This window comes from Ruditapes philippinarum, unplaced genomic scaffold, assembly GCF_026571515.1.
Source record: "Ruditapes philippinarum isolate M1 unplaced genomic scaffold, ASM2657151v2 ctg446_1_1_1_1, whole genome shotgun sequence".
Lineage (NCBI taxonomy): Eukaryota > Metazoa > Mollusca > Bivalvia > Venerida > Veneridae > Ruditapes > Ruditapes philippinarum.
The window spans coordinates 186,928-206,229 of NW_026862956.1; the positions used below are offsets into that span (position 1 = coordinate 186,928).

Below are 19,302 nucleotides of genomic sequence, written 5' to 3' on the forward strand. Positions count from 1 at the left end.
TTAAAACTTGTTATACAGTTAAAATTTTCTCATTAATTTCATTATCATAATACTGTAAGAGAAGTGGACCCAGATCTTTATTTTGTTGCATTTATAGTCTTCACTCAAAACTCATTTTTCTTTCTTTCAATTGCCATGAAAAGAAGCTTAATTTTCTGAAGCATGTCATGCTTAAAACAGATAAATAACTTAAATTCTGCTCACTTCCATGTAATAGAATTTGACACGATGTCGTAAATAAGAAAAGTGCATCTCTGTGCCCTATTTTCAGCAATGTTATTTAATAAAATTGGCAGTTAATTTATAATCCATTTACCTTTCAAGCAATGTTATTCTAGTACAAAAACGTGTTGAGAAAGGCAAATAGAAGCCCAAAAGTCACAAGTGTTTGAACTGGAAGCCAATTATTACCCTACTTACTTTAATAATTCATAAATGTTCAATCAGGATGATTCAAAAGATCAACACAAGCAAGATTTATGTAAATTAGGCACTTGTGATTAATGGGATTTTCATTTTAACAGAATATTGTGAGATCATTGCTCAGATCTTAGTATAAACTTGAATTATGATTGTGTTGACAGAAATCAGTATATACTTCAGCTGACATATTTGGTCTATATAAGACAAGTATGGATAATATTTCAGCAGGGCTCAAGCCCATGAGAAGCTGGCTTGACATCATGCTGCCTTAAATGTTAAAACACAAGATCATGTATTATAATATCATAGTAAAGTTTTTTTTAAAGTAAATGCATGCACATATTAAGTTTGAGGTTTTTTAATTTCCAGAACTGTGGCTATATGCATCCAAATTTCTTGACTATGATTAAAAATTTGCTAATGAATAAATCAAATTTAGAATTCTAATAGTAACAAAGGGTTTTGAATTTTTTTTACAATTTAGGCAATAAACAAACTTTCTTTCATTGGAAACAACTGATTATGCTTAAAAGATATTTTGTTTGTAAACCAGCGATATATTATAAGCTCTATATCAAATTCTAACCCCTGATAAATTATATAAAAAAGGGTTCAACTTGCATACCTCTAGCATTCTCATATTGATTAAATTGACAGTAATGAAATTAGAATTAAATTTCAATACCATTTAAATAGCATTTACCAAATGAAACTGTAATTTGACTTTATTTTGCTCCACCCCTAACCTGTAACTTGTATTTACCTTTTGTACTCGAAATGCAAAACCAGGTTTAGATAAATTTGCCAACAGACTTCTTACCTATTCGTGTAATTAAAATTTTCTATAGGGCTATTATATGAATGTATTTGCACAGTGACATTTTCAATAGTGTGTTATTTATCTAAAGCAGACAAAATTGATTTATAATTTATTCCTTTTTTTTCTTTATCTGAATAGAAACACCTACATTCTTTGCAAGCTATTTTTTTTCTCCAGCTAACCGACTTGTTTGATTTTGTTTTCACTTTTTACAAGGACACTATTACAATAAAAACAATTTAATCTTCCTGCATGTAAATATAGAAAGCAGTAATTAAATTTTTTATCAAAAAAAATACTGCTTGTGTGCAAAATATACATCATTAAATCTTAACCTCTGGCATCTGAAACTGTAGACTGACAACAATAATGGCTATTTTGCTGGCTGTAAGATGAGATTTGACCCTGCGGTAAATGTTTGGTGACAACAATTCAAGTCATAATTGCTTGATTTCAGACATTACAAGGTGTTAGGCTGGATACATTATTCTAATGCACACATGGATAAAAATTAGATGTGACCCAACATAAATCTATGTAAGCAATTCAAATGCTACATTGTATAATTATGTGCGTTTTAAAAAGTTTGAAGTGTGCTAGTAAGTCTGTTTGTGACTTTAACTGTAGTAATTACATCAACATTTTCAGTTTCATGTAATGAGATTATAATAAAATCACATCCTTAAATTCAACCTAAGTACATGTATACATATTTTACAAGAAAATTATATGTATACTTTAACCCTTTACCACATATATACGCGAAACAACGCACTTTCGACCCCCTCCCCCTTTTTGGGGCCTCAAATAGTGAAAAAATGTCCTATTTGGGCCCTAAACATAAGTTTTCGTTTGAGAAATGTTGCTAAAAAAATTGAGCACTTTTTCGGCGCCGCCCCACATCCAAAAGATACATCAGGGGGTTACCAGAAGGGGGATGTGCCCCCTTCTGTTAGGGGGGTTTGAAGGGGGGCGGAGTCCCCCTCATCGCCAAGAAAATTTTGGACTTGTGAGAGGCTAAAAATGACCCCAGGTCGACCATAATGTAACGTTTAACCAACGCTGAAAAGCCTTTGACTCTATCTCAATCCCTCCCTTGAGAAGTTGCAGCACTTTGAAATAAATTTTGATGGAAAAAATCGAGGCAAAATAGTAATTTTTGGCAATTTTGAGATGTCCCCTCGTTGCCATGGTAACAGGAATTTTAAGACTGAGCATGTCGTTACAAAGGCAATGGTCCAGTCAACATGTGTGCCAAGTTTGATTAGTATTGAAGCATTTTTCATAGTTTCATAGCAGTTTGAACTTGTAACAGGAGGCTTTTCAGTGAAAACGGCCATTTTTCACAATATGCTCATGGGGGAAAGGGTTAAATGGTTTGTCTATGATACCTGCACAACTCAGTTGAACATAGTTTTGTCATGTTTGTATTGTATGCATGGGATGTTGAACAAAAATAGCACACATCTGAGTTTCTACACTGTCATGAAATCATTTCTTGAAAGTTTTAAGGTATGCATTATTTGTCTTAAGGTGTCTGAATTTATGAAGGCAGGAAGGATGTAAGTCACTGAATTTATTCCACATTTTTTACCCATCGCAAATGCTGTAAAATGTTTACTCTGAGAAACTTACCCGAACTTTGGGGACAACCCTGCGCATACAGTCAGCATGGCTGTCTTTTAGAAGATCTGGAAGATTATTAATAACACTTATTCTTTGTACTTCTTGACCAGAACTGAAATTATAAATAAAATACAATTTTATACAAGCAATTATAAATTTCAACAAGAACCCCAACATTTTAGAATTATTGCCTCCAAAACAGTTTCACATGATGGGCTGTTAAACACAAGAAAAATAAAATCCTATGAGCTAAATTTGTGTACATATGTCATAATGGATTTAACAGCCTCATCTAACTTGTATCATATACCAAGGGCAATACCTGAAAACAACTCTGATAAAACATTGATATTTTACTAATAGAAAATGGCAGAATAACAACAAATACAATTTGGGAAGAGATTTTCATATCAATTATTGTTCAAGTACAAGCTTCGCTCAGAAAGTGTAAAGAGTATAACAACAACAACAAAAAAACCATTATTGTTTCGAAATAAAAATCAGCTTAACAAATAATACAGAAGATTACTTAAATTTTTACAGTGTAATAAAAGCACTTATTTAGATCTGTTACAAGAATGACATCTACTCTGGCATCTTGTAAATGTTAGATTTAACAACATACTAAAATATGAACAATGATATCAACCCATCCCTAACCATTGTTAAACCATCTTAAAGAATGCACTTCGCCATCAACCACAAATTAATTTCATATTGGTCCCTTAATGGAACTTGACAAAGGAAATATTTACATAACAATTACTGCATTCCGAGATTGTGCAATATATTGGCAATCAAAGCCCCTCTGAAATTGGATCATAAAACCTTGACAAATAAAAAGAACCTGGAATAAATGAAACTGGTGATCAATGTGAAAGCCCTCACACTGAGCAATCAATACAAGTCAACAGATTCCAAATCTAAATCAAGATTTACTCTAACAGGATTTGTTCACAAAAATCTGTCCCAGAATCCATTACAATAATCTGGCTCTAGAAAGTGTAAACAGTTGTTATTGCATTGCTATGCAACAGTTGCTCATGCCAGTTGATTGGGTTTAATGTCAGATCTGAAATAGTTATAAAACAGCTAAACTAAAATAATACACAGAAAATAATTACTAAAAATCATTTGAATTTATTAAAAGGCATATCAAACTATCAAACTCAAAAGTTAATCGCTAAAAATGTAATCATTGGAAAACAATTCAAATTGTTTAAACAGTGGACTTAAGCAATGGCATTTTAAATTCAATGCTATTAAAAATATAAAATATGCTACAATTGATACACTATATATTATAAAGTATATAAACTGTACATAATTAAAGCTATTAATGAATTGTTTTTTTATCAAAGCTGTATAATCTTATTACATAAGTCAGTCCTTCAGAGTTCTTGAAAATGAATACATGTACCAGCATTTCAATTTCATTTAAACTTAATGGGTACTTAAGTTAGGTTTTCTACAATAAAAATATGGCCAGTATTCCCAATAGGCTAATGAAAAACTCAATAACCATATCCAGCTTTTGCATACTCTATTAAAGTGCAGAATTACCAACAAATGGGTGCATAAATCACCAAGAGACAGTTATCATCATTGCCTTTGATGTTATTTTACTGGTGAGATGCAGCAGATGTTTTGTAGGAATATAATCCTGAAATTTGACCAGTTTATTAAATCAGCAATGCATGTCTGTCACATATCACACAGTAGCCAGCAGCTAAATTAACTCTCCTAGTTCAACTTAAGTGTCAACAACGCCTGTTGGAGGTTGAGAATTATTAAAGACGCAGTGACAAAGTGGCTAATTTCTCTAGTCATTTGTTTTGCGGTAAATTAATTTGTCTGTGAGTTATAAATAATGATCTAATGTCACACGCTTGGAATCAATGGTATGCATGATATTCTAGACATTCCAATTAAATATTTGGCACCAAATTTTGCAGCCAATCAGAAAGACAATCATATTCTTTTCTAAGCTCATCCTGGGCACAAAATGTACCATTTTTGTTCTAATATCATACCCTCTCTCAATTTCATTTTAGTTAATACTCAAAGTTAACCAATTCATGTTTAATTGTGAATTTCATTCAAAGGGTATTTATGGCATTATTTCATCTGTGTATAATGTAAATATAAGGCAATGTCTAAAAACATTCTTGCCACTATTACCTAAATATCTAAAATGCAATACATTGTATTTGCAATACACTACTAATACCAGCAGAAAGTTATGTACATGTAGATGTCAATATTTCAACAAACATTTTCATTCTAGTAATAACACCAAGAAACAAAATTAATACAAATAATATTTTTTAAAGAATTCTTCTTAGAAAAGCAAGAACAAAAGGACTGCAGCTTATGAATTGGACATTGACTAGAATAAATACAGTAACTGCTGCTTCCCTTACAGATGACTAATTTGGGGTCTCTGAAGCTATTTCATGCAGTTTGGTCATATTTCATGGGCTGACATTTTCTCCAATTATTAAGTAATTTGCCCCTTCAGGAAGAATGACTCAGATGCACCCCCACCGCTCTAAATAATATTTTATTTAAACGCCTAATCGAAATGGGACTTCACAGGCACAAAATGCAAAACCAATGGATGCAATTTATAAAGATGTTCAATGAAATATGAAGTGTATTTCAAACGATCCCTCATATTAATTGTGCGTAAATGATTTGTAAATGAGTTCCCTACAGGCCCATCTCAAATTAATTGAGAGGATGAGAAAAAACAGATTCTTTTTTTCCAAGATCTGTTCAGAAAAAAATTGTTTACGACACATTCTATTTCAAGCCAAACAGCTTCTGTGCCATCCAAGTTCTAGGAAAATATTTGGAGCTAATATTTCTTATTCTATCAGGCATGAACCATACAGATTAAAATTATTAAAGGAACTTTGCAGAAAGATGTTATATAAATTTTACACTAATGAGATTCTCTCAGTATCTATGATTATCATTACCTATTTTAGTTACATATTAAGCATCTATTTAATAATCAAAAATACATTTACACATTTCATTGAACTAAAAGATACTGCCTGTGCGAAAAAGTCTGGGCAGAATGCAGACAGAATCTGTACAGACTTTATTTAGAAAACTCTTTACAGAGTGAGTGGTTAGCAGTTAGGGCCTCATCACAGTCCATTTGGTAAGCAGTTAAGGCCTCATCACAGTCCAAGTTGTCCATTGCAATTATTAAAATGGAGGACCAAAGAGTAAAAAAAGGTCAGGATATAATTATACAGGCTTTCCCATTTAAATAAGTGTCACAAGGTCTTATTGTCAAAGTCAAGCAAGACCACCCACTGAAATCATGGCATGAAGCAGAAGACCATAACAGAATAATGGGAGATTTTGATCATAACAAAGTTTCTAGCAGAAGATATACAGGTAAATTATCTGTTTTTCTAATCAAATACAACTTCAAACACATACCCTACATTGTTGTAAATTTTCTTCTCAATGTCAAAGAGGTCAGAAAGAAAGAGAGATTTGTTCCAAACATAGTTCAATGTTTTTGGCAAGATTTTCATTTTCAGTTTGCCATGGTTTATTATTGAAATAAAGCAAAACATAAAAGAAAAAAAATCAATTATTTTGATTACAAAAAAGCTATATAATAGGTACTATGATGACTTACGTCAATACCTTACTGAAACTATTAACAATATCTTTTTGTATCATCTCTAACAACTGTAGAAGCAACACAATGCAGATAAATCATTAAGCTATATATACAATTATGTCCCTTTCCTTTCCCACTTTATCATACCATGCTAGGTACCAGACCAGAGTCCTCAACATATGGCAAATGAGAACAACAACTTATTTCCCAGTCATGCTCTAAAATGAACATGAAAACAAGTTTTAATGTTAGCTTATTATATAATCAGGGATGACATTTTAAGGAGGAGACATCAAAGTCTGAATATTTCTCACTACAGAGTCATGTTATAGCTGGTATAATACATGTGATCAATAATTTATAAATGTGTGATCATATAAACCAACAACTGTTATAATTTGTTAGGAGACTCTCTATTATTCTCTCACTAATAGGTCATAATTTATTCTATAACAGTTATAAACACTTCACAAATATACTGTTACAGTTATTACAAATAAAGAAAAATGCTATTATAAATAAAGAAAAAGATTTTTTATTTTTCCTTGTACTTTAACACAGGTCAATATCATTGTCAAAAATAACCAATTTAATAAACATTAATGTATAAAACTTCACATAAAAAGAATCTTTTTCTTATTTTTTCAGGAATAATAATTCAAATTAAGTTTTCAACTTAAAATTAAGTTTTCAACTTAAAATTAAGTTTTCAACTTAAAATCATTAGTAGATAAAGTAGTCAATAAAACAATATAACTCGCTCAAATATTAAACAAGAAAAATTAATTATCATGAACATATGGTATTTTAATTATTTAACATAAGTGAAATTTGGAAAATTTTCTTTAACATAACATCTGATGAAATTTTAATGTTTCCAAGTCTAAAAATTTTATAATTAGGGCAGATTATTTAAAGACCAAAGCCCATATAACAACCTAGCTTATGTTTGATTAAACTTAGTTTTATTTTGTAAAAATAAAGTTTGATTCCCTGTTTCGGAACTACATATAATTTTTGAATTTGATCATTGACCAGTGAATGTAGTGTTATCCAATCAGTTCATAAATAGCAAAAGACAACTTCCAGAAACTTTATGTAAAAGTTAAAAATGTTGTCTTCTGACAGTACACATAACTTTAGGTATTTAATTTGTTTATTTTTTCTAGCAAATACTTTTTCCGGCAGCTTGTTTTTTCTTCTTCAGTGTCTGTTTTTTCTCCCCATTTCTCCCTTACATTTTTATATGATAGAGTATGGTAGAGGCACTTTATCAAAGAAAATATTTAACCATCGAATTAAAGGCGAGGCTGTTAACAGACTTGGTAGTTTAATGATACCATTGTTGAAGGTACCTTCCTTTTTATCAATGTCAAAAAAATAAACAAATTGCTAATTTTAAAACAATTTTAATCATGGCTCCAGTGAAAAAAGTCATTTCAAAATGAAACTACGTTTTTTGTTAATCCTTCATTTTTTATTGATGTAGCACACTTTTGCTAAATTATATCAGGTTACTAAAATAAAGAAGGAAATCTTTGCTGTGAATGTTTCCTTTATCAATTTTGTGCATGTGAAGTCTAAATGTCTTTTTTCTGTTCAAGAGTTTTAATCAAAAGCAACACAGACAACCCTCCAGTGTCAAGAGTGAAATAAAATTAAATCAGAATGAGATTTATTACAATAGGATTAAAATGGATTTGCACCAGTCACCATCTCTGAACTCCTTGGAGATGTCCTTCTGACTTCTGTACAAGATTTCATTCCATAAATACACTTGATAAATGGTCACAGAGGATCCAATGAAGACTTCTAAATCTATAACATCACAGACAAGAATGTCAAGTTAAATTACCCAATATCTCTATCCAGAAAATTGATTCTGCACAATAAAATGTTCCCTGTGGTAAAAAAAGTTAAATAAAGTGCAAGTTTAGAAATTATGAATAACAAGTTAAGAGATTAATTCTGATTATAGCATCTTGCTGAACTGATTCATGGATCTTATTTCAATCTCTCAAAATAACCTTCTGCAATAGGAAAAGACAAGTTTCTGAATTTTCAACAATCTAAATTGCACAAGTAAATTTTTTTTTTGGATGTTTATTAAGAACTAGAATGTGTCCATAGGACACTTAGAACATACCCAACTTCATTTTCTGTCTCTGTGGGATACCCTTGTGTATGTTTTATAAGAGTTAATAGGCATATTAATAGGATTAAAATTTGAAACTATCACTGGGGAATCTCTTGCTCTATTGTGGTCATCACCAACCTACACACCTTATCTCTAATTATTGGTCTTAATGGTTGATGTCATGGTGACCTTGACATTTGACCTAATGACTTTAAAATCACTTGAGGTCAATTTCTTGTCATGACCATTGGACTGCTGGCCAAAGTGTTCTCTATTCATTGGTTAAACAAGCTTTTAGTGGTCAAAGTCTCAGCAACATTGAAATATGACCTACTTATCGATATATCTACTGGCCATTGACTCTAGGTCCGATACCAAGCAACATAAACTATGGCTTAGTCCTTTTTAAGCTATTGATCAGACAAAGAAGAGGTGACATACATATGTATGGACCAGACCAATCATAGCATGCTTCCACTTACTTAGTAGGGATATAAAAAATCCGAACAGAAAAATGATTTGATTTCCGGTTTTATTCCTCAACCAATCTTAAGAAATATTAAGAAATAATAACACTATAAACTGGTTAATAAAACATAATATAATTCTGAAACCTTAGATATTATCATTTTTATTGTGTGTGACATTAACTTTTATACAAATTATAAATTTTCAGCTCAATTTACACATCAAGTTAGAAATAACATTTGACCCAGATAAACATAAAAATCCATTAGCTTAAATATTTTCAGGAGCCAATTTCAATAGAACCTATCATCAATCCAAAGAAATTGAAAATAAATTTGGATCTCTAGATGTCAGTGAATGCCAGAAGTTTAAAGGTAAATCAAATTAACTTTCTATAAACAGCTGCATGTCTATTTTTCTTCCTGTGTAAATTGCATGTAAAGAAATTATTACAGTGATAGACGTAATCTGTATCATTCAATAAAATACAGTCACTATGAAGAGAATTTACTTTAATCATAGACGAATACATATAATACATCTGGAAGAATAAAAAGTATTATCAATGTGAGACATAACTTATAATTTTACTGATCAGTTTGTAAACTACAAGTGCATAAGACTTAATTTTAATAGAAGATAAAATGCATAACCTGACAATTTACATGCAAAATTTTGCTAACCAAAATAAAATGTAGGAGAGAGAAAAAAACAAAAACCTGCATGATAATGCTTACCAGCTTTACAGTAAAAAAAATATCTTTACAGGAAAGAACTGTAAATTTTCCATGCTTTTTTTTCTTTAATGAAGATAAATATTCTAGTTACCAGATGTGTTAAGTTTTAAACAAAATGAATTTTAATGATGGAAATTCACCACTTCCTTTCCCTGGTAGACATATATATTAACGATCTACATGACATCAAGATTTATGCTATACTTTATCAGCTTCACTGGCAGACTGATCTATATCATGTATATCTATACTTATTGTTCTACACTGTAATAACTTCACAATAAACGGTTGCTGATACTTTGTTTTATATCTCATTATATTATGTTTTATCTTCAGTAAATATGTGCTATAATTCATATATAACAGATATTTTCCTACACAATTCTCCCTAACCTACTTGAATAACAAATGAAGTAGTCTGTGATAGACTTGCAAAATTTATAATTTAAAATCTTTTTATCATCACTGAATGATGTAATGATATTTCATATAGAGAGTGATATTTTTACACTTTTCAGAATTTTGTTAAGAAAAAAGAAGATAAATTGAGTTTCCCTCTTTACCAAGTCTCTTTAATGGTCTGACTACAAGCATGTCCACGGGCTGGTCACACTGCCAAACTCATTATTCATAATGAGAGTTGGCAGGTACATACTTTCATGCTTCCAAGATCTTAAATTTTATAGTCAAATCTTTGTCCAACCATAAGGTGCCAATTACTGTTCAGCTCTCACATTTGAAGAACACATTACAAGCATGATGGTTTAAAGAAATAGTGTCAGAATTTGGTTCTACCAGAGATGTAGATAACATCTATGTCTCTGATTCTACTTATGTTATAATGAGTTTCCTTAAACTGTTTGCTAAACCTTTTTGTTGCTATAAATGTTGCTATAAATATAATTAAAATTTGTTTCTTTACAATTATCAAATATTTTCAATTTTCAAAATATACAAGGTTGTTACAGTCAATGAGCAATTATCAATTTTAAATATCATCTTTATAATGATTTATAACTATGTTGCATTACTGTTCCTACATAGTGTAAATCTAACAAATTGAAGAACATACGCACGCACGCTTGCTATGTACAATTTCTTTTCTCAAACAGTTAGGAACTCCAAACAAAAGCTTTGAATTACCCATGTTGATGTTGGCCATTCCAATAACAATCTAATATATTTGTAAAGAATGGGAAAGATAAGATCAGAACTAGAGGTTTGTTGCTGGGCTTATCAGATGTAGATATGGAGAGTGATGTGAAGTGTATTAGACTTGCAATAGGCTGCAGGTGTACTGGGCATGCTGTGGAACTCATACCTAAAATGTTTGAGGATGCCATAATGACAGTCTTATTAATAATGTGGAGAACCCCAAAACAGACACTTATGGTAATAATCAGATTATCATCAAAATTATCATTAGAATCTGAAAACAACATAGTAGTAGACTTTGTAAAAGAAAGTCTAGACTTTGTAAAAGAAAGTCTTAAGAATTATTTCAGGCATGCGCAGGTGAACTCAAATAATGTAAGCAATCTCAGAAGCTTCCTCTCAAAGAATAATGATTCAGTGATTCATTCATTTTAAGTTGATCAAAAAGTTTAAAGTCTAAGGTTACAGTATAAATTTGAATGGTTTAGGAAAAAAACTAAAACTCTGGACACACCCCAGCTGTGTTTGAGAATTACAACCATTAGATTCTTAGTATAAAACACAAGGAAAAGTCCTTGTTTCAGTCAAAGCAAACAATGAAAAAATGTTTACACTTCTTGAAAACATTATAAAAATCACCAACATGACAAGTGACTTATGTTGTTGTATATCATGGAACAGAAGCAGCACACCTGTATAGAGATAAGATCACAGTAAGACCATTAAGTACAACATAATAATATATCTGCAACATTCTATATATATTTATCTCTGCACTTTATTAACTTTGACAAGAAGAAATCTGGCTTTCTTCAAGATAGACAGAGGACAAAACTAAAAAAACCTACCTATTGTACTTCAATACACCTATTCTAAAACATGTTCACTGTACTTTGTATTTCACAAGTATAAAAGAAAACATTATTTCACAGAAACTTGTACAATGTATGTGTATTAATTTTGAAAATAAAGATTTTCTAGTGACCTTTGCCTTAAAAGACTCTTCATTATGCCATTAAATTATGTTTTCCATAATTATAACTTTAATATAAGTTACAAGACATGATATTGAACAGCAATATCAAGTCTTACCCTCTTACCCCTAGCTTTCGGACTGATATACAGTGTAACTATGTGTTTTACATGACCTTATTGTACATGTTACCAGTAATAAAAATGCCAGAAATTTTTTCTTGATTTCTTTTCTCCAAACAGCCTTCAAATAGATCGAACATGTTATGTAATAATTCCTATGAAATTTCTACAACATAAAAAACATCATACATCTCTTTTATCAGACCAATCTTCAAAGCAGATATTCTCAGAGAAGCCCTTAACAATTTCAACACTGCAGGAGACTTGAATGTTACTCCAAATGTTTCATTTTCTCAGCCTTACACAAAATACATGTTTAAAACATGAGACTGATGTTTTATATTATTTCCGAAACAACATCCCAAATCAAAGCCAATACTCATTGACATGAAAATTGATTTGATAGAAAACAGGAACCATTCACCAATTATTCACTACATGGCCTATCATATTGCTAAAATTGGTTCCTAGATTACTTCCAGCTCTGTTTTATTACATTTAATACCTGTAATTATGGCTGCCACCACAGAAAACCACACCTAAAAACCCATTATGTCTAACCATTACTTTTAAACTATAAATCATATTTTATCAGGTATTTTTATCATTTAATTGCTCATAAAAATCAGAATATTATGTCATGAATGAAAATAACATGCAATCCTGTCACTTTCTTCCTGGTTTGTATGAATACTTACATAAATAGTAACAATAAACTAATGGATTTATCATGATAAACAGACAGGTAGATAAATAAATAAAACAAACAAGTAACAGAATGAACCAGGAAAGGAAAGAATAGTTACACTAAATTAAGAGAATCTTTCCTAGAAAAACCCCACTCCCCCCCCCCCCAACAAAAAAACAACACTTTTTTTCTGCTTATTATTCAATAAAAATCTCAAGACCAACATTAGTCAGTCTTTCTCTCTCAAGTACAAGCCATTTTAACAAGTTAATACAATATATTTTACCCGGTTTTACATATATCAGGAAAAAATCCTCTGTCGGTCAAAACATTTGACATCGTAATCCTTTATAATCCTATAAACCTAATTTCAACTATAACCGCAATATCTAAAATAATCTAGTCAGACTACAGGTCTTAGATGTTGAATTGTGAAAGTGAAGTATCGTTTGCATCTTAACAATCATTTACATTGATAACTTCCGTCTCACTGTCATTTTGTTACAACAATCAAATCATTGTCAATACCAGACACAACCTTTTCTTTCCTCTTGCAAAATCATATGGTAGTAATTGTAAATTGATGATAAGATTTTTTTTTAATACCTTATAGGGACAGTTTCACTTGACAAGACTTTAATTCAATTAAGATAATTAATATTGAACCATCCCTTGTAAATCATCGTAAATAAAAAGCAAAAATAATGGTTTTCATATCAAATAACAAAAAGGCTCGAGAAGTTGCTGTCGCCCTTTCACAAAATCTGATTTCATTCCATAAGAGGCGCCGCGCTTCGGCGCGGACGCCAATAAACATCCACCTAGATAGCCACATTCATCAATTTTTGCCAGTCTATCACAGATACATCTGTTTAAGTTATAAGTTTGATAACATTGAAAGATTATCTACAATATGATTTTATATAAGGCTCTTTCAAATTATAGAAAAACAAAAACAACCAGAATAAGACTTCATACCATAATATCAGGCAGTTATTCATTAACATTTATAATCCATGTATTCTAACATTAATTATATATACAGTTAAAGGCTATCAGTTAGCTTGTATATTTTGGCCTACCCTCAATTATAATGCCAACATATTACAATATATCTACACAACATGTTTCAATACTTACTCTAATTCTTCATCGATCTCCAACATAAAGTCCAAATCCATTCCCGGCGCCACACATGGCTGCAACGGGAAATCTCGTGGTGTATCAACATTAACGATTGGCTCAAGTGCCTCCAACTCATCCACAAAAAGTTTAATCCTTTCTCCCGTTGGAGACTCCGCAGTCTTAAATATCTCGATCTCTTCCATAGAATTTTGTGACAACTTCATATTTTTCGATTCTACCCCCATTTGTCAATGTTTCCCCAAATGTACAAATTTCCGAACTTCTTGCTTCAATTACTATTTTTGGAACAGGTTCAATCATCATAAAAGTCAACAACATAAACTATAAAATTTCAAGCTTGGATAGCATAGTTCCAATCTTTATCCTTTTGCACTCTTGGGAGTTTATGCAAATAAACTCTTCACTAAACAAATAAAAATACAGCATTTAAACCAAACATGAATTCCTGTCTCATACAGCAGCCCATGAAATCCATTCTATGATCAATATATATCCCAATTACATAGCAAGGGAGAATAAATCCAACTGCATGTAACATGTAGGTCAACCCAGAAGATCCTCTAATATTACAAAATAATCAACCAGACATAAAAAAGCCACTGAAAAATCTAGTAAGCTGCATAAACTTGTAAAAAAAAAATGTATAAGATAACTTTGAAAAAAAAAGTCAAATTAATGAAATGGGATGAAATTAAAATCATATCCTTAAGGAATAATTTAAACTGTGACAAGGTATATTGATATCCCATTAAGTACACTATAAAATGAAAATTACTCCCTTGAGAAAAATTTCTAGCTGTCTGCAGCAATAAACAATGTCAGGACAGACAAATTACATAATATCAGTTTTATTAACATGAAATCAAAATCAGAAAATGGGAGGCCTATAATCCCAGTGGTATAACTTTCACTAATTACTTTTCCTTCAGACAACACCACACAATTTTTCTGTTGTCGTGTTGACAGTTTTACATATTTGATTAGATAGTTTCATCTATCAATTCCCTGGTATCTAACTTTTCTGCTACATTTTGTTAGAATTTCCAGATTCTGCAAATGAATTGTTGTTGTTTTTGCTTTGCCTTTCTAAAAGTCATCACCTCCCCACAATATAAAACACAAAAAAATGTAATTCACTGCAAACTTCGAACATTATATCATCCTTCTCTTTAGTTTAAATTCCATTTATAAAACAAAAACTTTCTATCACTTATATTGAAAATTACTTCCTTTAATAATAATAATATCTCACTAAAACAATAATCCAGTAACAATAAAGCACCCACTGCTAGTAAATTAACTTCCTCAACTTCTAAATCAAAAACACAGGGCTGATATAGTAGCAAAGTCTTAACATCACAGAAAATAAAGAAAAACTGCTAGAAATCAGAAATATACCAGGACTTCTGTGAAGAGAAAGTATCACAGAGGAATACATAGTACAATGCTAGTCTGGGATGGTTAACTGGAGATGATTATCTGTAAATCTGTAATCTCTATCAATACAATTATAGAAGATATGGCCTTGCCTACACAAGCATATTTATCTACTAGACTTCACACCTGTCCTCTCTCGTCAACTTTACAACACTTATACCATACAGTTTCTACCCAAATTGTCAAACTACTTTTCTACTTTTTTCCTTTTGAAGATTCAGAATCTGCCTCTTCTGAAATAATTCAGACTCAATAAAAAAAGTTTATTTTTAAATGATTTTTTCAGTAGATCTGTATGGGATTTAAAAATGCTTACAGGCTTTAGAAAATTTGGGTTCAGTAACAAGAACACTATTTTTCCTCTTATATTACTCTCATCTAAATCTATAAATAATCTGAGTGAAGGAGATGCAGTGTGGAGGCTGCTTCCTGTAAGGGATATAATCAACAATTCTATCAAGTTTATGTTAACAGTGTGTGACGGTTGTAATACTATCATGCAGATATTTATAACTTGTTGTTAATATTGGAACTTTTATGAGTCTCTGCTTTAGTTAAACACAGAAAAAAATCATATAAAAATATTGATTTTGTAACATAAAAGCTTCTTATCTTTGATTGTCATGCACATGAATTACTCATAACAAAAACTTCAGACAAAAATATCATGATAACTCATGCTTTACAATTCACATTTAATACAAAATCTGTCAATAATGATTTTCTGTAATGCAACACATAACAATTGAAACAAATTTATAATTGTGTATATATAAGAATAATAAAAATTGCCTGGCACTTGCTGCCATATAAAGACAAATCAATTTTTAAGAGGGTGGGCTATCAGAGGAGCAGTGGGTTCCACTTTTTTTCCAGTGATTTAACTATTAAAGGTATCAGTGACCTTCACCTTTTGACCTGAAAATATGTGTGAAAAACTTTTCAAGGTGCAGCCAAGAAATGAAGTTTCAATGTAAAAGCATTTTAAGTATTAAAGTTAATGACTATTATCAAAAGCTTAACCAAAAAGGTTAATAAATGACAACAATGAGTTGGCCTTCAAAGAATGGAGCTACAAAGGTTTAGGAAAAACTGATGAAAACCTTTAAATAGAACAAAGAGAAAACCTTGGCATGGGTTGAATGTCTAATTACTGGTTTAAGCTTGACCTCAGAGACAAGAAAATGTCAGGACAACAACAATAGAAGTCAATGATTCATAATATCCAATCAATGTAATGACCACTGGATATGAGCAATTATCAGAATAAAATGTGGAGAAAATAGAAACTTGATATTGACAAAGCTTCAATATTAACTTGTCAATTGATGGCTTATATTGGATTACAATGACCAATATTTTTATATTGACCTCAAGCCATTCTAACCCAAACTATACAATGTAAGCCCAAAAGAGCATGATTGTAGTTTAGACATTTCTTCATTTTAAAAAAAAATGGTAAAATTACATTATAAATCATTAAAAAGGAGGACCCTGTTGGTTATAGAACAGACAATGAAAGTCTTCCAGCTTAAATTTTCTCTCTCATTTTCCATGACTCAATTTTCCTTAAAATTAAAATATTTATCTGACAGGTTTAATTCTAAAAGAACAATTCACAATGTAATAATTCAATCTCTGTGATTCACAGAATAAAACCACACTGTGGTAGATAAACCTTAATGCAAAAATGACACATCAAAGAGCTGATGAAAAATATATGTTAATCTTTCCAAAAAAAATAAAATGAAACATGTTTTAACAAATGAATAATCTCTTGTAAAAATATGTAAATTTGTATCTTTATTATTATAGGTGGAAGGCCCGATTCTTATCAAAATCTGATTTATCAAGTAAAGAAGGATTACCACAAAATCAGATTATAAAATTACAAATTTAATCCTTGACCTCACAGACCTCTTATACAATAATTGTTAATGTTTAAATGTATACATGAACATTATGTGTTGCATCATTAGAATGTAACTACAAATAAGATTTGTATCATAGTTTGGGGACCTTTCTGTTGAAAACGTGTCCGAGTAAAATCGTATACATAAACATGCACGGTGCGTTAACTGGAGTGCAGGTATTAGTTACCCGCACTCCAGAGCATGCCCATTGATTGGCTCATTTTTGCTGGGGTTTACTTATTGTAACGGCAGAGAAAGGGAAAGCAACAGAAATGTCATATTTAGATGCTCGTTCATTGGTTACTTTTCTCCGGGGTTTCATATTGTGACAACAGGGAACGTGTTTTTTATGTTTGACTATGATACAAAAGAGAAAGAACATCAATATCCCCCCTCGTATAAATCAGATAGCCTCGTGTTTCGATGCTCTTTCTATTACTTAAATCTTTACTATGCTAATTCTTGAACATCTCATTTGCCCTGATCTGAAATTGAATCATCAGGTTCTATTTAATTTTTCAAGGATTTCAACAAATTTCTGTAGTTCGGTTTAACTGCACAGATGTGCAGGCATGCCTGGCTCTCAAATGATATTGATGAAACAGGCAAGTTATTATAATCTCTGATATTACATTGATAAAGTGTAAATTTTTACCTTATGATACATTTCTTCCTGAGGGTATTTTAATATTAGCAATTGATCCCGAAATCTTGTGTTTTATAGTCAACAAAAATTAACATTAATGAATCATACTAGAAGTTAATATTCATCAAAATGTACTAAATTGTTACGTATGTTAAGGTCTTTCCAGATTTGTGTAAAATTTCACATCAGATATATATAAATGCCTGTATCATAATTATTTTTCTTACTTGTTATTTTTCTCAAGTGGAGTGTTTCTTTAATTAACCTTTTCAATGATCTAACAAGAAATACTAATGTACTACAACTTCCTTTAAACTTGTAAGTTGTTCATTTGTCAGCTTCAGATAATAAAATGTTACCCTAGGTCAGCTGGTGGCGGCTTGGTTTACCAATTGGACCTGAGCAAACCAAGATCAGCTGGCACATCCATACAGTTGTATTATGGTCTGCATTGTTTAAACCATTAAACCATTTATTTATTATTTTGAAATTTTCCCCAGACAGATGGACAAATCCATTAAAAATTATCTGGCTGCACCAGGTAACTGGTAATGGTTAAAAACTTAATATGGTAAGACTCAGGTTAACCATGTGTAATCCACAACTTTTATTGTTTTGAATCTGAAAAAATCAACAAGTGAAATAAAATGGATTCAAAAATTCATAGCAAAACTATCTTTACACTTACAGACTGATTTATGTATTAATTGTAAATAATTTTCAGAATTTTATATAGAGATTATAAAATGTTACAACAAGTGCCACTAGGAACACAGTTTTCACACTTGTGTATTTCATAACTGACATCCATATGTAGAGAACAGGTCTCCCTTGATGAATAATATTTATCTTGATCGGAAAAAAATTAAATCAAGTGCCATTTTCCTGTTTACTAACTCACCATTAATGCCTCTTAAGTATTTGAAATTTCAAATAAGTAAATATTCCTGACAAGGTTTATCAGCTTGTCAACACCCAATCCTATGATATTTGGACAATATTTCAACACATCAGGTACATCAAATGTTCGTATTAGGACATTATTCTCAGACAATTTCACACCATAAATAAGCAGAAATTGTGCAGTCTTTAAGTACAGAAATCATGTCAAACAATAGTTTTTTAAAAGATTGACCAGGGTAAAATGTGCCAGTGGCAAGGCCTACCATTAGTATAGCTTTGATATAATACTCCTCATTGATATAAAGCAAGATTTTAATTGAAGTTGTTGCAGACATAAACAATGATCGTATTTATGATTTGCCCTCAATATGAAATGTACTAGTGGACACTTGATCCAGAGAAAAAAAATATAACCTACATTGCCAATGTTATAAAGTATGTGAAAGAAATGAACCAGCT

At 30.9% G+C, this 19,302-nt stretch overlaps 1 protein-coding gene across 13 annotated transcripts in view; it reads right to left on the minus strand.

The window, feature by feature from the left end:
* The window catches only part of LOC132720749 (serine/threonine-protein phosphatase 4 regulatory subunit 4-like), a 60,202-nt gene that overhangs the window by 34,034 nt on the left and 6,866 nt on the right, over positions 1-19,302 (minus strand). For 7 of the 13 annotated variants that reach the window (XM_060704947.1, XM_060704957.1, XM_060704954.1 and 4 more), the window contains exons 2-3: positions 13,939-14,347; positions 2,879-2,981 (exon numbers count right to left, since the gene is read on the minus strand). In XM_060704947.1, the coding sequence (XP_060560930.1) occupies positions 2,879-2,981; positions 13,939-14,168 (333 nt within the window). In that variant the 5' untranslated portion in view covers positions 14,169-14,347. Of the gene's footprint in view, positions 1-2,878; positions 2,982-13,084; positions 13,239-13,938; positions 14,348-14,862; positions 15,148-15,230; positions 15,248-15,342; positions 15,425-19,302 lie in introns of those variants that run through there. The other 6 variants (XM_060704956.1, XM_060704955.1, XM_060704949.1 and 3 more) reach the window with 5 other exon arrangements.